This window comes from Phyllostomus hastatus, unplaced genomic scaffold (assembly GCF_019186645.2).
Source record: "Phyllostomus hastatus isolate PE091 unplaced genomic scaffold, TTU_PhHast_1.1 phas_contig_159, whole genome shotgun sequence".
In the NCBI taxonomy this organism is placed as follows: Eukaryota; Metazoa; Chordata; class Mammalia; order Chiroptera; family Phyllostomidae; genus Phyllostomus; species Phyllostomus hastatus.
The window spans coordinates 23,638,619-23,666,325 of record NW_025333640.1 but is presented as its reverse complement, the minus strand read 5'-3'; the positions used below and the strand labels follow the sequence as shown (position 1 = coordinate 23,666,325).

The 27,707-nt window shown below is 37.4% G+C and overlaps 1 protein-coding gene across 3 annotated transcripts in view; it reads right to left on the bottom strand.

The window, feature by feature from the left end:
* Nucleotides 1-27,707, bottom strand: part of LRBA (LPS responsive beige-like anchor protein) — a 513,768-nt gene that overhangs the window by 457,010 nt on the left and 29,051 nt on the right. For all 3 annotated transcript variants that reach the window (XM_045831330.1, XM_045831331.1, XM_045831332.1), the window contains 3 exons: nucleotides 5,256-5,487; nucleotides 4,949-5,049; nucleotides 2,136-2,231 (listed from right to left, as the gene is read on the bottom strand). In XM_045831330.1, the coding sequence (XP_045687286.1) occupies nucleotides 2,136-2,231; nucleotides 4,949-5,049; nucleotides 5,256-5,487 (429 nt within the window). The remainder of the gene's footprint in view (nucleotides 1-2,135; nucleotides 2,232-4,948; nucleotides 5,050-5,255; nucleotides 5,488-27,707) is intronic.

Genomic DNA, 27,707 nt, shown 5'->3' with positions numbered 1-27,707 from the left:
CTGGGCACTTCAAATCAGTGAATTATATAGTATGTCAATTACAGCTCAATAAAACTATTTTAAAAAGATCATACCACACTAGCTTTTGTGTTTATCACATAGATAAGATATATATCATATACATACATACTCTTTTACATGTATAAGACATTTCATAAAACATGAAAACATGACAGAGCCAAATTTATGTAATAATACTATTGAGATTTCAAGAAGCTGATTTAAAATGAATGTTGCGCCCTGGCTGGCGTAGCTCAGTGGATTGAGCATGGGCTGGGAACCAAAGTGTCCCAGGTTCAATTCCCAGCCAGGGTACATTCCTGGGTTGCAGGCCATAACCCCCAGCAACCACACACTGATGTCTCTCTCTCTCCCTCTCTCTCTCTCTCTCTCTCCCCTTCCCTCTCTAAAATAAATAAATAAAATCTTAAAAAAAAGAAAAGAAAAAAGTATGTAAAAAAAAAGAAAGAAAATAAAATGAATGTTGCAATAAGAAAAAAATAAAAGAATACATATTCAGTGTGTATCTATGTTCTCACAAAAAAAAAAAGTGGGGGGGGAGTATAAGATGTGAAAGTTTTGTAAAAACAATTTATCTGTGAATACTTTAGCTTCCCCTTTTTTAATATTTTTATTTACTTATTCATTTATTTTTTAGAGAGGAGGGAGAGAAAAACATCAGCAGGTTGCCTCTCGCACACCCCCAACTGGGGACCTGGCCCGCGACCCAGGCCTGTGCCCTGACCAGGAAATTAAACTGGTGACCTTTAGGCTCGCAGGCTGGTGCTCAATCCACAGGACCATATCAGCTACAGCATTAACTTCCCTTTAAAAGCTCTGTTTAAGGAAAGAGATGAGTAACCGAATACATTTAAAACATCTATTTTCACCTTGGCCAGGTGGCTCAGTTGGTTAGAGAGTCATCCCATAAACCAAAAGGCTGCAGGTTCAATTCTCAGTCAGAGCACATGCCTAGGTTATGGGTTCGATCCCCAGTCAAGGCACATACATCAATGCCAACAAGCCAATACATCAATGTTTCTCTCTCCTCCCACCCCTTCCCTCTTCTCTCTCTAAAAATCCATGAATATATCCTTAGGTATTGATTAACAAGAAAATCTACTGTCTGTAAATTCCAGTAACTTTTTAGGTTAACTGCTCAACTTTCACGATACATGCAAGGAAATGGAATGGACATGTTATAGTCTCAGAATTATAAATAATAAAATTACAACATGCATTAAAAAAGGTTAATCTCATGGGTACACATTTTTTATATTCAGAAAAAAATTATAAGTTCAATGCCAACAGAGTCAAAGTATTCTGGAAAATTCAAATCTTAAATGCTTATTAAGGAACTATAAAGAAAAAACCATATGAGCAATAAAAATTTCCAAAGAAAGCTGTGTATTGTATATAAAACATTCAAATGTTACTCTCTGAAAATGCTTTCTGTAGAATCTAACAAGTAAAATACTGAGAGAACCAAAGTAAAAAATAAATAAAACCTCAGAAAAAGAACAGGTAGAAACATTTAAAAAAATGTTTGCTTATAATAGGCAGAGCAACATAATGAGGTTAAAAAGAAAAGCTTCCATAAATAACATATATTACATAATATATCCTATAATATTCTGAGACATTACAGATGTTATTAGCATACATAATTATCTTATTTATAAACTTATCAATGGCTTGTGAGAATGCTGAGACTGATACAATATGGAAACTCAGAAGTCAGGAAAACTTGGCTAGAAAGTTTCAAAGAGTTACTCTTATTCTACACATCAGATGTAAAAGAAACAGAAACAGAGAACTGAAACACTAAAGATAAAAGTGAACGTGTTACAAAGAAGTCTCTGAAACACAGGAAGAAATCTGTAAGACACCACGACTACCTTGAAAAGAATTGGACTCTTATTCCATTGCTGCCCCAAGATGTGAGTTGGCAGCTTTCCTAAGTTTTTGAGCCTCTATTTCTTCACCTCTAAAACGGCTAGTAAAAGTAACATACACAATTGCTGTGAGGATTTAAGGTGGTGCAAAGAATTTTCTACCTAATACGGAACCTGTCAGAAGTGGTTACAGGGCGGTACTTTGAGGGAACTCCCAGTAATCCCCCCAGATCTACTTACGGCAGCACTCTTCCCCGGAAAGTTGAAGAAGGCATCAGGCCCGTACTTCTGAGGCACGTGCTTTAACACGGACAGCAACTTCCCGGCGTGTGGAGGCTACGAAAATAATCAATTCATTCACCATATGATTCACCATAAAACAAAACTACCTATCTTTCCTATCATCAGACTTTGATGTACCCAAGAATAACCAAATAATCCTATAAGCTAAAATGTATAAACTAACTACAGAAAGGTTATTTTCAACTATCTTAAAAAATGAGCAATACTCTACAACATTTTTTTTGAAATGCTGTAAGTTTGAGGTGTTCAGTAAATATGATCCGATGCCATGTGACACTTGAAACTCTTCACACTGTAGCAAAGATCATCTTTTACCCTTACAAAGGAAATCAACCCACCACCCATCCCTCTTTAAAACACTGTTTTCATCGATAAATAATGTCTACTATGTTCCACCTTTAAAGGCACTTTTAAAATAAAATATAACAACCTCATATCCACACTAGGAATTATTAGTCCACTTTACAAAGAAGGAATCTGAGGCAGAGGAATGTGTCCAAGGTCACACAGGTGACAAGTGTGGGATCAAAACTCAGTCTGACTCCAGATCCGTGCTTTTAACCATGACACTTTCGCCTCAATACTATCTCTTCCGTGTAGCTTCCTACTGCCTTTAAAACAAAGACCAAAACCCCAGGCATAGCCCGCAAGATACTCTGCCTACAATACCTCTCCCTACCTCATTAGCCCCATCTTGCACCTCTGTCTCCCAGTGTCTGCACTCCGTCCACAATGCCTTCTCTGATCACAAGCTGTTCCTTGTGCTAGAAACGTTCTCACTACTCCTACTTCCTGTCCCTGTAACTAAGCGAATCTTGCCCAACCTTCAGAGCTCATCTTAGTGCTCACTTCCTCAGGGCAGACTTCCCTGACCTCTGAGACTGGATCAAATGGACCTATCGTATTTCATTCTACAATATACCTCTATTATACAGCATGTTATAAAAGTTGTAACATTGCATTCATTTGATGAATGTCTCTTTGACTCACAATCTCCACTAATACATTAAACAACCAACAGCTAAAAAGAAATTCATCTACATTTACAAGGAAGAGCAAACAATCAGATATATGTTATTTTAATCACTTTAGCAGCAAATAAGACAAAGTATAATGCAGTCCTCTTTGTTTAAAAGTTCAAAACCATGTTTAACCTCAAGTGAAGTCACTGGCTTCCCTGCATCTTACTTGGTAGCTGCTCTAAGTCATTACTAACTGTCCAAAAGATTGGGAACCTTCACTTTTAAGTGATCGAGAAATTTTCAATTAATCGCACTGCTTATCACAAAAATGTAATAACAAGTAACTACAATCACACTGATTTTTTTAACAGACTCCAAAACGAAATAACGAAAAATACCTCTGCATCTAAAATAAAAATACAGTGTTTAGCAACTGTTTAGAGAAATCATTCCTCAAAATTCCCTTGCCTATGAACCAGTCAACAAAAACAATGAGATAAGCACACGCCTCCAAAGATGGTGCCAATGCACTGTGCACTGGGACAGCCTTTCAGACCGTCCTTTAGTGTTCCTGTTTCAAGAGTTTTTTTAAATGTTCATGCCCACTGATACACTATTTCTGTGTGTAAAGACATTAATGCAACTATTAAAATATGCTACATATTCCCAAAGATTAAAAGGAAAACATGTATGAACATAACAAGGTGAAATGAAATATTAAAAAGAACCAAATTTATGGTAAATATCTGAAATCTAAAATTTACAGAAATCATAAATAATCTGAAATTTTTTAAAGCATGGAATAAACACAGTGCAGAAGATTAGTTCTCTTAAAAATATAGCAATGAAAGCACTCCAAAGTGAAGGATAAAGAGAAAAGACTGGGGAGAGAGGTGAGCAGATCTCGGTGACTCTGGGACACCGTCAAGAGGGTTGCATGTAACTGGAGCACCAAAAGGAGGGGGAAGGGGCAGAAAAATGTGAAAAATGACCAAAATATTTCCCAATTTGATGACAATTATATTGTAACCCACAGATTCAAGAACTTGAACCAGGATAAGCACAAAGAAACCATATGAAGAAACAAAAATTGCTGAAAATCAGTGACAAAATCTTGAAAGTAGCCAGAGAACCAGAGTTTGATACTAACAGCAAGGTAAAGAGTCTAACCATTTTAACACAATAAATAAATGTAAGTATAGAGCACAAATTTAAATATACTTAAACAAAGCTAGATTAAGGATTAGCTAGTTGAGTAACTGTTGTGGACAACCTCTAGAAGGCACTAAAATAAGCCTAGAAATGCAACAAAAAAGGAAAAGATATTGGCCAGTATTCCTCAAAGAAACAACATGTTGACCACCCCTATCGCCCAAAGCGAAGACCACTGAATCGCATCTGAGGAGGTGGATCCAACGCCCTGCAGAGCCTGTGTGCACCGTGTGGGTTACTCAAACGCGAGCGCACTCGTTCACAGGTAAGGGCGACAAGTAAACTACTCGGATCATCAGAAAGAGAAGCCATGTACTGCCACCTAATACTTTTGCTTTTCTGTCCCCACCCTTTTCCTCAGAAAGTGCCCAATGTAAAGTGAAGAGTGACAGTTTGAAGGAAGACCAAATTACCACCCAGAACACCCAGTTCTCCTGGTCCACACTTGTGTCAGGTCACAGCAGGAGTATCCATGTGGATCTACACACTATCTTAGTTGATCTCTTCCCTCAATTTGACATCTGACCGCTCTGTACACTTTGAAAGAAAAAAAGAGTATTTAGGTTTGTTTTTTACCCATTGTCCTTTATCTCCTTGAAGTTTACTGAAGAACAGCTTTAGTTCTCGAACTGTCAAATTATAGCTAGCCAGCACTCCCAACATGTCAACTAAAAGATCTGAAAACAAAGAAAACAGTATTTAAAATACTTATATTTTTGAACGATTAAAATATACCGTGCTTAAGAGCTCAGACACTCAAGTTCCTAGTACATGTCAGAAGCTCAAATATTTCTCCAATAAATAGTACTAAATAAGAAAAAGACAGTGTTCAAGAATCACACTCTACGTCTTCACATCCACTGTACCACAGAAAAAGTCATACCTGCTATCATGCTGCCGACGGTTTCGATTTTCCCAAGCACTTTCTCGACGAGGCTAACCTCGGTGCAGACTTGAAGATTCCGTATGCTCTTCTTCAGAATGGCTGTAAACATGCTCCAAACTTCCGCTTGGCAAGTGGTGTCACATTTTTCCAGTAGGTCCACCATGCAGATGATACTCTCACCTTCTTGGATAATGAAGTTCATCTCCAAGTCAAACTGGCCTCCTACCAACTTCCAAAAAAAAAAATCACACACATTAGTACTTCTTCACTCAATGTAACTCAAGCATGCTCCTAAGCTTTAGATTAGCAATAACTACCTGTGCATGCTTCTCTACCTTCTATAACATGAAAAGGATCTTTATTTAAAAAACAAACAACAATAAAAAAACCACAGCTCTAAAAATCTCCAAACAATCTTCAAGGTAGCACAAAGTTAAGCAAGACTTAGAATATAGAAATGGAAATATTTTTCAACAAAAACAAACACAGAATGTCTAAGTAAATCACTACCTATAGCCCTGCTATGAATAAAGATCTAACTTAGCTCTGCAACTGCTTCTAATTCAGTATTTCGTTTAAAGTGAAAACCTAAAAATGGCTCAGAGCGAACACAAAACTTGGAGTTCATCTTTGACAAATTCCTGGTTCACAATACCTATGCATTTTGACCCCTCTCCTTCCCTACCAATAATCAGGATAACTTTTAGTCACATACCCAAAGCCAGTAATCAAGGGGACTTATTTCACTGATACGACTATCAGAAAATCCATCCAGAGAAAGCTGTACTGACCTGCTCAGTCCCACCTTGCCATCTCATTCGCAGCAGCCTCTCACAGACAGAGACTTTTAAAATTTTAACAAATCCCTACTGTTTAAAAGACTTAAAACGCTTTTACAATTACTTTTGCAGAGCTATCCTTTTAAACTAGATTTCCAAAAGATCGCCAATACTCTTATCCTTCTAAACACTTCTTCATGATGTGTTCCTAAACCCAAAAAGTGGGCAAGAATTCAGAGAAAGTCCACTTTACAAAACAAAATACAACAGCTCATAAAACAGTAACGGACATAACCAAACAGAGTTTACTCCAGAAAAGCTAGGAAGGTTCAGAATTGGGAAATCAATTGCAACTCCTGGCAGCCAGGGATCAACATGTGTCTCAGGTTCTGCCAAAGATACACACTGGCACGAGACAGAAACCCCAGAAAAATGAACAACGTAAGGCAGTGTCTGCATGCAGGGAGATCAGAATTCCTGGCAAGCGTAGGGGTAAAGGCATTTGGTTCTTCTAGGAAAGCTCTGGCAGAGACTTCAGTGTACAATTCTTGCATCATCAGTAACAAGCAGCATAAGGAGAGGACAGCTGGGTTTCTGCTAAGAGAGTCCCATGGTGTGATAGGGCCAATTCTGCTAGCTGCACTGTTCTGGCTATGTGATTCCCTAGGCCACCCAAAATTCTGTAAGCTACGTAAGAACACTAATACAGGCTTATTTTTGTTTTGTGAAGATATTCGCTTGCTTTGTCTTTTTTTACCCTGAAATAATTTCAAAGGTTCCAAAAGTTGCAAAGCAGTACAGTTCCTGTATAACCTTGACCCAGCTTGCCCTAACATGCATATATTTTATAATCATACTGCCATCATTAGAACCAGGAAATAAATGTTGATACAATACCATGAACACATCTATAGAGACTACCAAATGTTGCCACCTGTCACACTAATGTCCTTTTTCTGACCCCGGATCAGCACCCTGCGGTATTCTCCAAACTAAGACAGCTGCACAGGCATTCTCGACTTCGTGATTTGGAACAGAGGTGTATTTGCCAGGTACTTGATGGACCGTCTTCCAATCTGAATGTTTCCTTCATGGTTAAGTTCAGGTTACGTATTTTTTAGTTAAAAAAAAAATAATTCCCTAGAAGTGGTGTGTGTCCTTCTCAGTGTATCATTTCAGAAGGTACCTGACATCAGTATGTCTCAACGTTTGCTGACATTAGCTTGGATTAACCTGTTTAAGGGGGTGACTGTCAGACTTTTTCCACTTTAAAGTTAGTATCTTTCATTAAAAAACAATTTAAGCATCTTGGGGAGAATCCTTTCAGACTATACAAATATTTTGTTTCGTATCATATTTTTAAGAATCCACTGATGAATCTTACCTGTAACTGTTATTACCGTAGCATTGCTAAATGGTGATTTTACATTTCCATCATCCTTCCTAAATTTATTAATAGAAAAAACCTTCTTCAATAACAAAATATGTCAATCACACCTGAAAAGCCTGCATCATGCTAACATAGGAAAACTGAAGTAATTCTCATGAAAATTAGAAACAAGACTAGGATCCAGTACCTTCACTATCATTCGATATTATTCTAGAGATACAGAAGTCACATTTAGTCAAAAGGCAGCAACATGTATACACATGAGTGGAGAGATTAAAATTACAATTGTTTTCAGATGATATAATCTATGTCTGAAAAAACAAAGAGCTTCGACTGAAAAATTACTATGTTATAGAAAAGTATTTGGTTAACAATATGAACCAATCTCAAAAGATATATCTGTAGAGCATTTAGGTAATGATGTTAGATATAAAAACTTCACTGTAGCATTTTTGAGTAGAAAATACATAAAACAACCCCCCAAAGAAAACGCTGTAAGGCAATGGTGAGTCAAGTCGTGTAAAACTACATAATGGAATATAACACAACCATTGAAAAGAATGAGGCAGCTTTATATGTCATTTGACATATAAAGATCTCTAAAATACATTAAGTGAAAAAAAGCCAAGTGGAAAAGCATGAATAGTAGGCTACAATTTAAAGGTAAAACATAGACATATACCTAAGAATTATACACAAGAAACTAAATAGTAACTGCCTCTGAAAAGATAACTTTGGGGGAAGAGGGCAAAGGGCGAGTTTTTCTGTATACACTTTGGGACATCCTCCACAGAGATCTAAATAGGTCGAAACCTGCCTGTGACCTGGCTGGTGTGACTCAGTGGACTGAGTGCCAGCCAGTGAACTGAAAGGCTGGCTGCCAGTTCAATTTCCTGGGCGAGGCACATGCCAGAGTTGTGGGCCAGGTGCCCAGTTTGGGGTGTGGGAGAGGCGACCGATCAATGTTTCTCTCACAACAATTCTGTTTCTCTCCCTCCCGTCCCCTCTCTAGAAATGAATAAATAAAATCTCAAAAAAAAAAAAAAAACCTAGTTGCAGCTAACTAAGAGACCTTAGCCTCACCTTAATATTACTTATCAATCTTTCATCTTGATCTGTTTATTACTATCAGTAACCACCCTTCCAAGAAGCTATAGAATTAATTTTTAAAAGTAATTTCAAAGAAAAAACAAATATTTCACCAGCTTTTAAATTGAGTTTATATTGTGAAAGCAGTATCCAGACAGGTGTTTTAAATATTCCTCTATTGCTTTAAATGTTATAAAATATGCCTTTCAAGGAGAGAACTGATGGCAGAAGCAGCTACATACAGACGTGTGGCGTATTTGATATACTGTATGTATGCATATGTATTACACCTGAAAACCACACACAGGGTCTGGAGCATGTCGTGTTAACCCTTTCTAATGGTTATTCGAAACTGATCAACCTTCGAAACACAAATTTCTTTCCAATGACAGGGATCATAATCTAAGTCCAGGCATTGGCTAGTTATTATCTGAGCTGCAGTAATGGCTCCGCACTACAAAATGTAATCTTCCCAAATGTCACAGTAAGTTATGAATATCTGAGCAAGTCTAATGCACTTTACTAGCCATGAAATGTGAAAATGTAATCTTATTACTTTTTTATGGTTGTATTTTTTTTGAATAATGTAGCCTGAAAACTGATGTATAGTCTTTTTCTGCATTTTAGCATGATTTGATCTCCTTTGCTACATAGAACATTTTTCAAAACTCTCTATTTCAACATGTTTTAGTCTTGGCCTGAACTTCATAAACAATTTTTATAGCAACCTTCAGGGTGGCATAGCATGCTTTCTACAGATTGCAGTTTAATGTACAAGATTATAGAAATTCTAAAGCATATTATTCAAAGAATTAAAATAAACCTTCACAAGTTTTGTATTAGAACTTAAATTGGGCATGATGATTATTTTTTCAATGGTTATATTAATAAAGTGGTTTGAGCTGAAATTAGTAATTAAACCTAAGTCACTTGTCATTTCGGAAAATCGAGAAACACAAATAGAACAAAAATAACCTTCTCTTCAAAAGATTTATAAAACTGAAAAGACTGCAAACATAGAAAATTCTCATACTTCAAAGTGAAGCAATGTTTTCCATGGAAACTTGTTAAATTCTTCCTCAAAGATGTGACAGAGATAAGGTGTAACAGAAAAACTGGACAAAGTACATTAACAGCTTATGCTCCTAACTAGATACTCTCAGTGTCTTGTGACAGACCACTTTTTTCTCTGGATCTATCCACTCCTTTTGTAAAATGAACTAAAATAAGCTTCTTTTATTTACCTGCATCCTTTAAAAATGTAATTACTTTTTCAAAGTGCCAATGTCAAGGTATCCAATTTATCCCAATGAATCCATTCCTTAGTGCAAGTGACCCTATACACATTGGCAGTCACTAGAAGCTTATCAATAGGGAGAAGTCGAGGAAAAATTGCAATGCTGTGTCATGGACTATAATGACTCCCAATTGACATTTGCTTCTTCTTCCATAATAATTAAGAGTTACTAATTTGGTACGTGGGGTCCAGAAAAAAGATCTCACTTCCCAGCTCTCCCTCAAGTTTCCAGCCATGTGACCGAGTTCTGACCAAGGAGGACAGCAATATGTGCTACTTGTGGGTATGACTTCTCTTCGCAACTCTTCTTCTTCCTCTAACATACGATGCTGACATAATGGCAAGAGTCAGAGAGCCGCCTAGGAATCCATGCTGCAACTCTCCCATCAAAGACAACAGGGCGGAAAGGTCTAGAGATCCTGATGACTACAAACTGTCTCAGCAGCCCAGGACCACGAAACCAGCAGACTGTCACCTGAAGGACAAATACACCTCTGCCTTGTTTAGGCCACTGTCGTTTGGGGCCTCTCTATCGCATCCGCCTGACATAGATGCTAATGCTATTAGTTGCATTTTCTCAGGAATTGAAAATATATCTATATTTATAACTTTATCAAATGACATTTCCCCACCCCCACCTCTCATACCACAGCAGATGTTAGCTCCCCACCAGTGTCTGTCTTGACCTACTCTTAAGAGACAGCAGTGTGCCATGGTAGGCTTAGAAAGAGAAATAGCTCGATCCTGAATGTCACACAACTTAATTTTCATTGACTCCACATGTCTTATTACTGCAGAGATTCACTATAAATAATAAAACAGAACAGTGATTAAATGTTATAATATCATTAGTATACATATCTTTTAAGATCATCCCTGACATGAAACAAAATGCAACGAGACTTTGCCTTAGTCAGTTACCAGTACAGAAGAAAGAACGTAGCGGGTAACGCAACCATCAGCCTCTACTTTGCATCAACCCTCTACTGAGAGAGTGAGCCAAAATACCGTACTCCTGGACCAACACCCACTGCAAGAAAGGCGAGTCAGGCTCTCCAATGTGCCATCCAGTGGCCATAAGAGCAACATAGTACAATAGTTAACAGTGCCAAGAAAGCGCTCTCTCAATTAGAATATAAAATGTGCAATAATTCACTACAATGTTCAACAATAAAATTTCAATAAGAATTAAAATTTTCAATAAAATTTTACACATATTCTTGTACCTCGGAAGTTCCTTCTAAGATGGTACTATTTGGTTTCACCTCATAAGAATTTTCCTAAACAGCCCAAGGTCTATTTTATACACAATGCCTCTAACATACACATATATATACATTATATATGACGGTATTTCTACAGAAAATACCTGAAGACTATGCACCAGACTATTGGTGATGGTTTCCTTGAAAGACAAACCAGGAGAGATGTCTTGGCTGCAAATTCCCCCGTGAGGAGCAAGGGCTCCCAGCCCCACACAAGGCCCCCCAGCCCAGTGTTCCAGTGACAGGAAGAGAAGTCCCCATAACTCTGGGCTGTAAAGATCAGTGGGGATTGTGGCTGAGAGAGACAGAGGGCTTCTGAAGTCCCAGGCAGTTTCTCTTAAAGGATACATGGATGGACTTACTCAGGCTCACTCCCTGCCTCCCTCCCTCCCTCCCTCAATTCTGAGTCAGGGCACACGCCTGGGCTGCGGGCCAGGTCCCAGGATGGGGACATGTGAGAGACAACCGATCACTGTTTCTCTCGCACATCGATGTTTCTCTCCCTTTCATTCATTCCCCCTCCTTGCCCCCTCTCTAAAAATAAATACATATTTTTTTAAAAAGATGAACCCAAAGAGGTCCATACCACAATACATCATAATTGTAATGCAGAAGATTAAACACAAGGAGTCTTAAAAGCAGAAAGAGAAAAATAGTTACCTACAAGGGAGCTCCCATAAGACTGATTCTCAACAGAAACTGCAGGCCAGAAGGACTGGCAATGAAGTTAAAAATACAGTACTATTGACGATTGCTCAAAAACCTTTGAAATACTAAAGATTCATCCAAGAAAACAGTTGCAGGACTTTGATACTTAAAACAACAAAATGATGATAAAAGAAACAAAAGATCTAAATTAATGTAGAGAGATATACTTCATTCATAGTACAGACTTCAGTTTTCCCCAGTGATAATTTAAATTTAACACAATTTCTTTCTTAATCTCAGCAAGACTTTTAGACATATAAAGATTATTCTAAAATGTGTATGAAAAAGCAAAGGACCCAGCATAGCAAAATAATCTTGAAAAAGAAAGATCAAGTGGGAAGAAGTAGTCTACCCGATATCCAGATTTGCTACAGTAGTCCAACACGATGACGTACTGCCAGAGGGACGGACACACACATCAACAGAACACAGAACACAGAAGCAGACCCTCACAAACATGCCCAACTGAGTTTGGACAATGGCATGAAAGCAATTCTATGGAAAATTCAACAAATGGTGCTAGAACAATTAGCACCATTAGATATCCATAGATTGGCAATTTTCAACCAGTGTGGCATAAGAATTTTAAAAGATGCAGTACCTGACTATTTAGTCAAGGGCACAGAACTCTTTCCCCTTAGATTGTCAAATTTAAAAAATGACAACAGTCAAGACAACAATAGCTGTCTGGTGTGAATGCACCAGACGTCTGTCCTGAACCATAAATATATAGGTCATATAAGAAAGTTGAGCCCTGGCTGGCGTAGCTCAGTGGATTAAGCGTGGGCTGTGAACCAAAATGTCGCAGGTTCGATTCCTAGTCAGGGTACATGCCTGGGTTGCAAGCCGTGACCCCCAGCAACCGCACATTGATGTTTCTCTCTATCTCCCTCCCTTTCCTCTCTAAATATAAATAAATAAAATCTTAAAAAAAAAGAAGAAAGTCGCAGCTTATTGGGCATGTCACATAATTAGGTTGCATCTGATTGGTTAATTCTTTGTATCAGAAATCCTTATATATAAGTATAGGCACCTGATTTTTTTAAAGTCACTTTGGAGCAAAAAAGGTAGGTAATTACTTGTATTCTTTTCCTGTAAGTCAATCAAAATTATACCTATTTTTGTCAGTTTGGCAAAAAATATATTTTTGGTGTGCTGCAGAATTTTAGTAATTAGCTTATGTTTGCCATGAGATGCAAAAGGTTAAAAATCACTGCCACAGATGAACAATGAACAATGAACCTTTATCTAAGTATCATACCTTATACAAAAATTAACTCAATACAGATAATGGTTTAAATGTAAAACACACAAAACTTTTTAGAAAAACAGAGGAAAATCTTCAGGATCTAGAGTTAGGCAGAGTTCTTAGACTTGACGTCATAAGTGAGACTGATACAAGGAAAAACTGGTAAATTGGACCTTATTAAAATTTTAAAATTTACTCTCCAAAAGATACTGTTAAAGAGAATAAAGTGACAAGCTACAGCCTAGAAGTATTTGCAAAGCACATATCTGACAAAGGAAAATATCTAAAATAAGTTTCGAAATCCAAAAGCAAAAAATAAAATAAAATAAATCCAATTATAGAACAAAAATATCTAATGGTCAAAAGACAAGAACAAACATTTCACATAAGAGGATATATAGATGACAAATAAGCACATGAAAAGATACCATTAGCCTTTACAGAAATGCAAATTAGAACCACAATCGGATGTCATTACAGATCTATCAGAATAGCTAAAAAAAGCAACCAAACACTAGCAAGGATGCAGGAAACTGAATCACTCACAAGCTGTTAGCGGTTATGTAAGATGACACAGTGACTCTGGAAAACAGTTTTGACAGTGTTGTGAAACAACTAAATATGCAATTACTACATGATCTAGCAAATGCACTTCTGGCATTCTTCCCAGAAAAATGAAAACTTTTGTTCACACAAAAACCTGTACACACATGTTTATAGCAGCTTTGTCATTGACAAAAAATGGAAACAACTCCTCTGTCCAGCAGATAAGTGGTTAAATTAACTAGTATATTCATACCACAGAATACAACAATAAAAAGAAACAAACTACTACTGATACAACCATCTAGATGCATCTCAAGAGAATTGTGCCAAAACAAAACGAAACAAATGGTGATACAGCTCATGATTCCATTTACATAAAGCTCTTGAACTAGCAAAATTATAGACCCGGAGAACATACTGGAGGTGGCCAGGGTAAAAGGGAGATGTGGGAGGAGGAAAGTGGATGTGAATATAAAAGGTCGACAGCAGAGCTCCTTATATGATAAAACGTTCTGTATCTTGATTGTATCAATGTCAATATCGTACTGTAGTCTGTAAGATTTTCCTACTATGGGAAATTGAGAAAAGGGTACAAGGGATCTCTGTATTATCTCTTACAACTGCATGTGAACCTACAATTATCGAAAAATAAAAAGTTTAATTTAAAAAATAAGTAACTGATGTGAGATGTGAGTTGTGACTTTGCTCGTGGAATTAATTATTCTACCAATTATTTCCCATTAAAAAAAAACTACATTAATCTAGGTCAATCTCTCATTGGCAGGAAATAAAAGCCAAATTAAAGGGCAAGGGTACACTTCTGAGCACAATTTCTGAGCCATCTAAAGACATACAAGTCCCAGTTTCTTCAATTCTCCCTCCTTCCCCACCCAAGCCAGACAAGGAAAAAAACTCAGGTGTATTTAATCACTCATCCTAAAAAACGGTTTGCCATAAGATACCAAAAAAAAATGATTAAGCACATATTGATATCGCACAGTTTAACTATATATCCTATTGACTCAGATCAAATCCTTGCATTATAGAATAAATATGCAAATTCAAACCTTCAAACAGGAAATGAAATTTTCTAAATCCATTACATAACTTCAGATTCATGTGTGCACTGAAGGCTAATAAATCATTTAAACCTTCATACACAGAACCTTTTTAAATTTGCATTTATCTACAGTAAATACTGCCATGTTCTTTAATAGCTTGCTAGTTCAATCTAGCAAACCAATGATTTATAGCAATGACATATTTTAAAAATCAGAAATCTGTCACTGTGTGACAACGAGTCAGAAGTCCACTGAACTTACATTACTCAGAATTGAAACATCACAGGATATAAAAGAGATAGCAAAGTGTCAGGCATTCCACAACTGAATCAATTATTGCAATACTTGAGTTTGGTTATGTGTTTACATATAATTGTTTACAGAATCACATACACTTTAAGAACCCTTACTTTCACAACCTCAACACTTCCAAACTATGTTAAAATACATTGTTAAATTTCAGTTTATAATTTGAAGACTCTACAAATCCTATTTTGAGGAACTGCAAAATTCAGCATATATCAAAGAAAGATCTGTATTATTAACTTTCCTCCACAAAAAAATGGACTTTTAGATCTTCATAATAATTTCATACCCATATTCTTTAATTTTATACCAATATACTTATGGAAGGAGATTTATCAGATATAAAAAAGAAACTGTGCCCTGACTGGGGTGACTCAGTAGACTGAGTGCTGGCCTGCAAACCAAAGGGTCACTGGATCAACTCCCAAACAGGGCACATGTCTGGGTTGCAAGCAAGGTCACCAGTAGGGGGCACTCAAAAAGCAACCACACACTGATGTTTCTCTCCCTTTCTCCCTCCTTTCCCCTCTCTCTAAAAATGAATAAGTAAAATCTTTTAAAAAATAAAAAACTGTGTTAACAACAGTAATAAACTGGGAACAACCTAAATGCCCACTGTAATAGACATCTGTTTTTGTCTGTACTGTACTCACTATTCCTCTAATCCCCATTCCATGCCTAGCATTCTTCAGGCAGTAAAATCACAGTAACTCACACACAGGCCATACATGTAAGTAAGGCCTGGCACATACAGGTCACAGTGAATAAGCCAAAGGTGAAAAAGGTAACCTAAATCAGACTGAAAGAAGTCATTACAAAGATGGTGTTTTTAACTGGGAGGAGAAAAAGAAAGACTTAACAGTACCCAAATTGGTAGCTTATAGCAAGCATCTTCCCTGGTATGTGCACAGAGAAACCAATCTCCAGTACAAATGGAGAAGGCCTATTCTGGTGGCATCCGCTCTCTACTTCCAGCACCTGCTTCCAGAGCACCCTAGTTCTCGTATTTTCAGTCAATGATCTAGCCTGGGCCAACAGGCCAATCAACCCCCTGATACTTAAGCTGGTTTGATGTAAGTTCCACCTCTTACAACCAGAAAGTCCAGACTAATTTCAAACATAGGAAATTAGCTGAATTGGGACACATATGTAAAATTGTATATAATGCAGCCATTTTTTAATGAAGTTTTTCATTTTCATTCATACTTCCCTTCAACAATATTACTCCATTAAGTCGAACGCCTTTTTATTAAAAATAATTTGTAGCCCTGGCTGACGTAGCTCAGTGGATTGAGCGCGGGCTGCAACCCAAAGCATCACAGGTTCAATTCCCAGTCAGGGTACATGCCTGGGTTGCAGGCCATGACCCCTAGCAACCGCACATTGATGTTTCTCTTTCTCCCTCCCTTCCCTCTCTAATAAATAAATAAAATATTTTTTAAAAATAAAATAATTTGTTACACCCCTATACTATCTGAATAAAATTCATAAACTGAATTTCATCAACTCTTTTTAAAAAAGCCTCAAAAGTAAGAATATATCTTACAATCAATGGCATCATAAATTTAAGTTGGCAGGTTTTTCCTTAATATTGAATGAAATAGTGTCAAAGGTACAACTGATGACATCTTAGATTTGATAAAATGCAGTCGATAATAAAACTGACCAAGAAACAATAAAAAAAAGCTAGAGTAATGGTGTATTATACAACTGTACACCTGAAACCTACATAATTTTGTTAACCAATGTCATGCCAATAAATTCAATTAAAAGTTTTAAAAAAGGGAACAAGAGCTCTAAGCAAAATAAAGGACAAAAATAATTTTAAATGTTTTTCAATATATAAATCCCTGTAAATGACCACCCACATAAAGACTCTATATGAACATTTGTGCCAATAGCAAAGCACACTGATTAAGAAGTGTATTGGATACTCACATACTATTGTATTCAAACTAGATATCATTCTTAATTATTGGTAAATTTCCAAATAAAACCAAGTTCAAAAAAAATAAGAAAACACTAAACTTGAACTATACTTTAGACAAAATGAACCTACCACACAGATACAGAACATTCCCTCCAATGGCACCAGAATACACATTCTTCTCAAGCACATGCAGAATACTCTATTAGGCCACAAAACAAGTCTTAAAAAATTTAAGAAGTCTAAAATCATATCAAGTATTTTTTCCAGCGAATCAATCATACATGGAGAGCTTCTGGCCAAGATGGAGACATAGGTAGATACACTTCGCTTCCTCACAATAATAGAAGGACAACAAAACCAAAAGAAAGATAACAACCAATTTCAAAACAAAAAATAACCAGAACTGCCAGAAAAATCAAACTGTATGGAAGTCCAACAACCAAGGAGTTAAAGAAGAAACATTCATCCAGAATGATGGATGGGGCAGGGCAGCTGGGGAAGACAGGTGGCAAGTCAGCAGCTGGCACACCAGGTGGGTGAGGCAGCGGCTGGCAGACTGATCAGAGGATGGTGGACCAGATGGTCCCACCTTCCTGTACAGATAAACAGGAACAACTGGGGAGCAAAGCAGACCATGCAAACCAGGGTTCCAAGGCAGGGAACTAAAGCCTCAAAAACCTCTGGCTATAAAAACCTGTGGGGGTTGCAACAGCAGGAGACGTCCCAGCCTCACAGAAGAGCCCACTGGAGGGAACCACGGGGTCCTAGAACATACACAAACCCACCCACCTGGGAATCAGTACTAGAAGGGCCCAATTTGCTCATGGGTTGTGAAGGAAGTGATTGAAAGCAAGCGAGAAGAGCAAGTGGCATTGTTCCCTCTCAGACCCTTCCCACACATACAGCCAGCACCACAATGCAGTGGCATGGGTTGCCCCACCCTGACAAATACCTAAGGCTCCACCCCTTACTATGCAACAGCTATGCCAAGACAAAAAAATATGGCCCAAATGAAAGAACAGATCAAAGCTTCAGAAAAAGAACAAAGTGACAAGGAAATAACCAACCTATCAGATGCAGAGTTCAAAACATTGGTTATCAGAATTCTCACAGAAATGAATGAATATGGACACAAAATAGAGGAAGAAGTGAAGGCTATGAAAAGTGAAATAAAGAAAAATATACAGGGAACCAACAGTGAGGGGAATGAAACTGGGACTCAAATCAATGATTTGGAACAGAAGGAAGAAATAAACATTCAACTGGAACAGAATGAAGAAATAAGAATTCAAAAAAATGAGAAGAGATATTGGAACCTCTGAGACAACTTTAAACATTCTAATATCTGAATCACAGGGATGCCAGAAGGAGAGGAGAAGAGAAAGAAATTGGACATCTATTTGAAAAAAAATAATGAAAGAAAACTTCCCCAATCTGGTGAAAGAAATAAACATGCAATTCCAAAAAAAGTTGGACCCAAAGAGGAACACACCAAGACACATCATGATTAAATTACCCAAGATTTAAAATAGAGAATCTTAAAAGCAGAAAGAGGAAAGGAGAGAGTTACCTACAAAGGAGTTCCCATAAGACTGTCAGCTGATTTCTCAAAAGAAACCTTGCAGGCAAGAAGGGGCTGGAAAGAAGTATTCAAAGTCATGAAAGCCAAGGACCTACATCCAAGATTACTCTAGCCAGCAAAGCTATCATCTAGAATGGAAGGGCAGATAAAGTGCTTCCCATGTAAGGTCAAGTTAAAGAAGTACATCACCAAGCTCTTATTATATGAAATGTTAAAGGGACTTACCTAAAAAAAGAAGATCAAAACTATGAACAGTAAAATAACAAACTAATAACTATCAAAAACTGAACCTAAAAAACAAAAACAAACTAAGCAAACAACTACAACAGGGACAGAATCACAGAAATGTAGATCACATGGAGGGTTATCAGCAGGGAGGGGAAGGGGAGAGAATGGGGGAAAAGGTACAGAGGATAAGCAGCATTATTGATAGGTACAAAATAGATGGGGGGGTCAAGAATAGTATAGGAAAAGGAGAAGCCAAAGAACTTCTACATAAGGCCCATGGACATGAACTAAGAGAGGGGAAATGCTGGAGGGAATAGGGGTACCAGGAGGAAGGGAATAAAGGGCAGAAAAAAATAGACAACTATAATAGTATAATCAATAAAATATACTTTTTTTTAACAAAAAAGTAGATCTGCTAACAGTAATCAAGGCTGAACTACAAGAGGAGGGCGTACTTAGCAGGGCGCACCTCAAGTACCCCGCGTGGGTGATAGGGGAGGCTGTGCCACTGGACCCTACAGCACACATACTACATTAGGCCACAATACCAAGACACGGAGTCACAGCAGCTCTGCCTAATACATAGAGACAAACACAGGGAGGCTGCCAAAATGAGGGGACAAAGAAACATGGCCCACATGAGAGAACAGATCAAAATGCCAGAAAAAGAGCAAAATGAAATGGAGATAAGCCATCTATCAAATGCAGAGTCCAAAGCACTGGTAATAAAGATGCTAAAGGCACTTAGTGAGGACCTCAACAGCATAAAAACGATCCAGTCAGAAACGAAGGTTACACTGATTAAAATAAAGAACAATTCCCAGGGAAACAACAATAGGGTGGATGAAGCTGAGAAATCACATCAATGATTTGGAACATAAGGAAGCAAAAAAAAACAAACAAAACAACAACAAAAAAAAAACCCAACCTATCAGAACAAGAGGAAAAGAAAGAATGAATCCCAAAAAATGAGGATACTAAAAGCAGCCTCTGGGACAACTTCAAGAGGTCCAACATTCACATCATACTGGTGCCAGAAGGAGAAAAGAAAGAGCAAGAAATTGGAAATCTATTTGAAAAAATAATGAAAAAAATTCCCTAATGTCATGAAGGAAATAGACATGGAAGTCCAGGAAGCACACAGAGTTCCAAACAAGATGGTGCAAAGAGGCCCACTCCAAGACACATCATAATTAAAATGCCAAATCTTAAAGAGAAAATCTTAAAAGCAGTAAGAGAAAGAGACTTAGTTGCCTACAGGGGAGTTCCCATAAGACTGTCAGTTGATTTCTCAAAAGAAACTTTGCAGGCTGGTGAAGATTAGCAAGAAATATTCAAAGTCATGAAAAGCAGCACCTACAGCCAAGCTTGCTCTACCCAGGCAAGCTACCATTTAGAATCAAAGGACAGCTAAAAAGCTTCCCAGACCAGAAAAAACAAAAGGAGTTCATCATCACCAAACCATTATTATATGAAATGTTAAAGGGACTTTTTAAGAAAAAGATCAAAACTACGAACAATGAAATGGGGGGGGGGCCCCACAGGAAACAACCCACATCTATCAACAATTGAATCTAAAAAATAAGTTAAGCATCAAGAACAGAGACAGGACCATGGATATGGAGAGTGTTTCAATGGTCGCCAGATGAGAGGGGGCATGGGGGAATGGGTGAAGAGGTGGGAGGATTAAGAAGTACAAATATAGGTAGTTACAGAATAGCCATGGGGATGTGAAGTACAGTATAGGAAATGGAGTAGCTGAAGAACTTACACACATGACCCATGGACATGAACAATGGTGTGGGGATTGCTGAGAAAGTGGGGTTGCTGGGAGGTGGGGCGAAGGGGAAAAAATCAGGACAACCAAAGTAGTATAATCAATAAAATATAATTTAAAGAATAGTATAAAGACTTGAAAAGACCTATCTCCAAAGAAGATATACAAATGGTCGACAGTTACAGGAAAAGATGATCAAGTCTTTAACCATCAAGGAAATGCAAGTGAAAACCACAAAGAGGTATCCCCTTACACCTATAAGAATACTACTGTCCAAAAAAAAAAAAAGACAGTAAGTACTGGCAGGGATATGGAAAAACTGAAGCCCTATACACTGTGGATGGAAATATAAAATGTTGCAGCCACTATGGAAAATGATACAGAAGCTTCCTACAAATAAAAATAGCCCTGATCAGTGTAGTCCAGTTAGATGGGATTGCCCTGCAAAGCAAAAGGTCTCTGGTTCGATTCCCAATCAGGGTGCATGTCTGGGTTGCAGGTTCGGTCCCCGATCAAGGGCACATGAGAGGCATCCAATTGATGTTTCTCTCTCACATCAATGTTTCTCTCTCTTTCTTCTTCCCTTCCCTTCTTTCTAAACAACAAATTAAATCTTTAAAACATTTTTGTAATTAAAAATAGAACTACCATAATATCTCTCAATCTGAGTTATGAGTATTTATCCAAAAGAATTGTAATCAGACCCGAGTAGGGATACAGTAGTCCCCCTTTTTCACAGCGTGTGTTCCATGACGCCCATGGATGCCTGAAACAACAGACAGTACCGAACCCTGTATGTTTTTTCCTATACATACCTATGAAAGCTTAACTCACAAGTTAGGCACGGCAAGAGATTAACAACAATAACTAACAATAAAACAATCATAACAATACACTGTAATGAAAGTTATGTGAATGTGGTTTCTCTCAAAATATCTTACTGCACTGTAGTCGCCCTCTTCCTTCCTGAGATGACGTGAGAGGTGCAATGCCCACACGGTGAGATGGAGTGAGGGGAACGCCAGGCTTGAGGGCGCGGCTTTGGGCCACGCTGAGGGCTACTTGAAGACAAGGGCTGGAACACCTCCACAGTTAATCTGATGACCAAGATGGCTAATAACACACAGGTAGCGTCTACAACATGGGTATACTGGACAAAGGCATGATACACATCCCAGGTGAGAAGGCCACAAGATTTCACGACACTCAGAATGACATGCAATTTCAAACTTATATACTGTTTATTTCTGGAACTTTCCATTTAATATTTTCAGTACCCAGTTGCCCACGGGTCACTGAAACTGCGGAAAGCAATAGTATGAATGACAGGAGACTACTGTATTGGCACTCCAATGTTTGTTTCAGTGCTACTCAAACAGCCAAGATGTGGAAACAATCTAAATGTCCATTAGTAGAAGAAGAGATAAAAAAAATTGTGGTATAGAAATACAATGGAATATAATTCAGCCATAAAAAAAGACCCAAATCCTATAATACCTACCAACATGACGGAAACTGGAAGACACTATGCTAAGGGAAATGAGACAGTCACAGAAAGACAAACAGTGCACGATTAAGTCATGCACTGGCAGAGAACAGCAGCTGCCAAGGACTAGAGGGAGGGGAAATGGGCGGTTGCTAATGAGTGGGCTTAAAGCTCAATTATGCAAAGTAAGTTCTGGAGATCTGCTTATAGTTAATAATACTGTATTTTATACTGAAAAAAAAATGATGCAGGTAGATCTCATATTCAGTGTTCTTATCACACAATAGATTTAAAAAATAAGAAATGAAAATGAAAAATAACCATATACAGGTTGAACATTAAAACATTCCTGAGACCACTTTTTCCAATTCTGCACATGTAAACTTGAAAATATACATTAAAAAGAAGTGAGATATACAAATATTTCATATTCATTTATAAGAAACCCAGGGAAAATTCAAAGACTATGGAAGACACTAATAATATTTATTTTTCAGGTTCTCTTTAGCAGTGACTGGATTAATTTGGGGTGGGACATAATCTGTCAGGGATAAGGAGTGCTGGAGACAGGGGTAGGAGACATAAGGATTTCATCCTTATTTTCAAAATGCCAGTGTATTATCTATAGGAAATATTAAACAACCACAAAAAAGTCAGACATTTGACAGCCCAGAAAATTCTGAAAAGATAGCATCCCACAGACCACTAACACTGGATCAGGTACTGCAGCCAACCAGCAGGTTGGTATTAGTAAAGATGGTCTTCAACACATGATCCCTCTCCATGTTCTGTTTTGTCTGGGCATCGTGTGGAGTGTTTTGCCCCCAAAGACAGGGAAAAGCAATGTGGAGACTGTCATAAAAGACGGGTAAGGAAAGAGAATTTAATGACTCAGCTCTTAGAAAATAAACACGTTAAAAGTAAAATATCCAAGTGGTATTTTTGTAGCTTATTCTCAGACGTGCTAAACCTTTCCTTGCTCTTACGCTGACATTTCAGTCTTAATTGTTCAAACTGGCTAACCAGCAAACCAAGATTCCTCTGGAGAGCTTAACACAGAACAAAACCCAGACAGTAAACAGTGCTGGAAGGTGAAGTACTTAGCAGAGGTAAATTCTACATTTTCCCAGAAGAGCACATTAAAGCCAAAGAACCTGTGTCTCCCAAAACATCTATTACTGTGAGTTGTCTATCAGCATGAACAAATAGAGGCACAAAAAACAGGGTTAAAATGAGACAGCTTTGGTAAGAATTAATATTTAAATGACTCCCTCAGTATCTTGCCATCAGAAATCCCAGGCTGAGGCCAGAGACAAGCCCGTGGCCTTGAAAGCTAAACAACATAGAAACATAAGCCTTTACCTAGCTCCTATTAGTTATTTGAGATCCAATATTCCCTTAGTAAAACTAAAATATCTACTGCATAATGATTTTCAGTAAAAGCCTAATGTAATTTGGATGAATGGAACTTAAAATCGGTAATACACTACAAACAAAAACTTTTCTCACTGAAAAATAATTCCAATTGGTTAAGAATATCATGTCAATAGCACCACATCAAGCTTCCCAAGAGCATTTTAACCACGTGTAACCCCACTACAAAAACCATCACGGCTCCTCATTACCACCGAGTAAATTTCCAGTCCCTTGGCCACCCCGGCAAAACCCAAAGAGCCTCGCCTCCCACTTTGTCCTCGTACAACCTTTCTCACCCGTCCAATTACACCAAGAAGCAGCTTTAAAATTCTACTTCCTTGTCTTTGTTCCTTTTCCTAAAATTCAAAGTTTAGCTCAATTCTCCTCCACAACAAAAAAAAAATATTTCCGCATAAAACCAAAAAGGAAGTAAATGCTTCCCCAGTCTGAATTATTACAGCTGTGTGTATTGCAAGGCATACATACACCTGCCTCGGACTGCTAGTTGTCAATCCCTGACTCTTGTCTCCATCAGACTGCACGCTCATGAGAAAGAAAGCTGTAGAAGGAACTATTGTACATATGCATTAGACTTCATTTTCACAGGCTCAAACAATCCTCTGAGGTTCGTACTATTAGTCCCATTTTACAAATACGAAAACTGTATCGGAAAGATTATACAGCTTGCCTGAACGCACAAACCTAAGGAGTGACTGAGTTAGGAGTCAAAATGAAGTCTACCAGATTCTGATGCCACGCAAGATACTCTCTCTCAAACACAAACACACACACACACACACACACACGCACGCACGTTATGTAAAGCTCTACAGCACAGAGCATGTTTTCACTTCATCTTTATAGCAGCACATAAAAGTGATGTGTTAATTACAGTTATGACCACCTTTCTCAGGGAAGCACTGCTTTCATATCTCCTTCTTCGATTCTTTTGGAGAACTCTTTCCTTACTTCATACAGCCCTTGTAGGAGACCTCAGTCACGGTGCCCAGTTCAGTTTCACAGAGGGACACGAGACACGGGTTGTGCAGGCAAATATCACAGCAACAGTGATTGTTTCTATGGCAGGGCTGTGATGTAAGTCAGGCTAGTCACAGCACTTCAGGCGTCTGGGCCTCTGAATGATGTTATTGCTGAACAAGTCTTTCTACCTCATCTAGGCTATATTCACTAGTCCCAACTCAATAAAAAACAACTTGATAAAAGTTCAGTCATTGCAAAAGGGATAGTTGGCACACAGTGGAAACAATCCAGAAATACAATTGGTTCCTCCTCTTTTACTAGAATCTATATCCAAAAAATAAAAGTCAGAGAACTAGTAGGATGCTTTCAGTGAGCACCAACAGAACAAAATATCATTCTCTTTCTAATCATAAGATATACTTAAATTTATTTAGCAAATAGCCACAACAAGTAAAAAATTAAGAGCTCTAAATTTCATCTCATATTTTACAAGCAATCCTGGGTTGACCCAAAGAGGAAAGGGAAAACTATAAAAAACAGTATAAAAAACAGAAATGCAAACTGAGGTTTATGTTAAAGAAGGTCAAAATTGAGATGCATTTAAGGTATCACATATGTGAAGACATAGCAAATCAGTGACTTTGTTAGCCAACAACCAGATTAGGGAAGAAATATATTGGGTTGGCCAAAAAGTTCATTTGATTTTTTCCATACGATGGCTCTAGTAGTGCTTAGCTGACTTTAACTTCATTCTCAACAATTTTGTTAGACTGTATTCGGACAGCTGTCACATCAGCATGCATTTAAAAGAAAACTTATTAAAACTGAATTTTTGTATAGCCATTTTAATATTGAAGATGAAAGAAAATAAACATTTTCAGTATATTATGCTTTTTATTTCAAGAAAGGTAAAACTGCAACTGAAACGCAAAAAAAAAAAGATCTGTGCAGTGTATGGAGAAGGTGCTATGACTGATGGAACGTGTCAAAAGTGGTTTACACAGTTTATTGGTGTTACGGACATTTTGGCCAAATAATTCTTTGCTGTGGGACTGTCTTATGCACTGGAAGATGTTTAGCAGCACCCCTGGCCTCCACCCGCTAGAAACCAATAGCAGTTGATAGCCGACATACTCAAAATATTCAAACCAATAAAGTTATTAGTGAAAATGAAAAATGTGTCTACAGACTTTTGGCCAACCCAACATAAATGTGATTAGACTAAGATGAAAAACAGATTTATATCATACTGGCATAATGTACCTCCTAACTATTATAACTACGGAGAAAATAATTAGACATTTACAGCATAATATATTTCTAGATTCTCTTATGAACATCTTACAAATCATCAATATTACAAAAGTGATATAAATGAGCGCCATCTCATGGGCATCTAGAGTAATGTGCATAGACACAATCTGTGCAATAGCTTTTTTCTTTAATTTTTAATATTTTTTATTGTTGTTTAAGTACAGTTGTATCCATTTAAAAGCTAGCCTACTTAGTAAAGACTTGATTACACAACTTGCTTTTAAAATTTCAAATGTTGTACATGTATCCTAAAAAAGCTAGCAAATGGCTGAAATAAACATAAATAACATTTAAGTATTCGAATAGTTTCAACAAAAATCAAGGTAAGAGCTAAAAAATGATTTGCAATGAGAAATATAAAATAACACTGCAGAAGAGTTAAACAGAAGTCAAGTCTCAAACTGGGGGGGGGAGAGGGGGAATAAAACCATACATCAGTATTTAACAAGATGAACCAGAAGCTTAGATAGGTTTGGCAACTCTGGAAGTAACATAAGCTGACCCTTTCTTGTAGTCACTAACAGATTTTCTATTTTTAAAAAAATAAGAAATGAAGAAGAAAAGTTTCACATTTTCTCTAATATTATGCCTTTAAAAAGAAAAGGCATTTCCTATTCAAAGAAAAGCAAGTACTTCAAGACTAAAGCAATTTTTTTCTAGCTTCTCTGCCTCCCTGTATAAAATAAAAGTTCATTTTCTGAAAGCAATCAGGTGGTTTATACTAACTTGACTACCTGATACCCAACAATGCAGTTATTTCCTACCTGAAATTTCATCCAATGGCAAGGTACTCTCACTGAAGCACTTCAGTGTCACATTGTCCCTTGGTTCCGATTACATGGACTCACTTACTGTAAGTTAATAGTTGGATCAAGTGTCTTCTTATAGCGTTAGGAGGAGTGGCAAACTTAGAGGACAAAAATTGTAATTTTAAAAAATGTATCAGGTCAAATCTTTTTGTTCTACATTATTATCTCAAAAGAACCAAAATATATAAAATCAATACTTTTTATAATGTAGAGTAAAAATCTCTAATAATTCTGTTCTCAGAACTTTGCGGTGAAACATAAGATAAAAAGACATCTGAATGAAAATTTGTGTCAATTTTTGCCAAGCTAAGATATTACTCAATTTCCTTTAAGAAACCAATTCGTTATTATGAAAAATGTAAAACAAGAGCAAGAATCTAGCTTTTACCCTGTATTTTCCTATAAGTAACCAAATCGTTGATTTTACGAAGTTGTAATAAAAAAATAAAGTTTCACACAAATAAAGTTCTTTGTATTAGAAAATTCCAGTTAATGAATGCAGAGAAGGAGAGACCTAAAACCGCTGTTCAGAGTCCCTGGTGATGTAATGGATTTAACTAAAGGTTACTAATGACTGCTAACACCATTTGGTAAAAAGTAAAAGTTTCAAGGCAGCTTAAAAATGCATGGATCAAGCTAACAAAGCCGAACGCACTGGACTGATTAGTAATCTCACACCCAAGGATCCTAACATCACAGGAAGGGACACCCTGGTTTACCTGCATTCTGATGGGGTGCAATAGCAAGTACACAGCCTGCCTATAAGGGCTCCTCACAACAAAAATTTGAATCAGAATCTAATTAAGCCTTGATCACTTTACAGAAAATAATCCAGACTGTGAGAAAGTCTACAGAAAAAAAAAATGACTCAATCCTATATACGGTGAGAGAAGATGATTTGACTTTGGGTGCTGGGCACACAGTACAATATACAGGTCACATATCATAGCCATCTACACTTGAAACATATATGACCCTATTAATCAACATCACCCCAATAAACTTAATAAGATTAAAAAAATTCTCACACCTCACAGGGCTGGGAAAAGTGAATTCTGTCCAAAGTAGATCTTGAACATTCAAGACCTTGAGGAGAGGCGCAAAAGGATCAAGACTTAGTAGGCTTACTAAACTAATTTTAAGGGCTACATTATATCCAACACAGCAACATTTAAACGCAAGCTACGCCCTGGCCAGGTAGCTCCGTTGATTAGAGCAGTGGTCCCCAACCTGTTT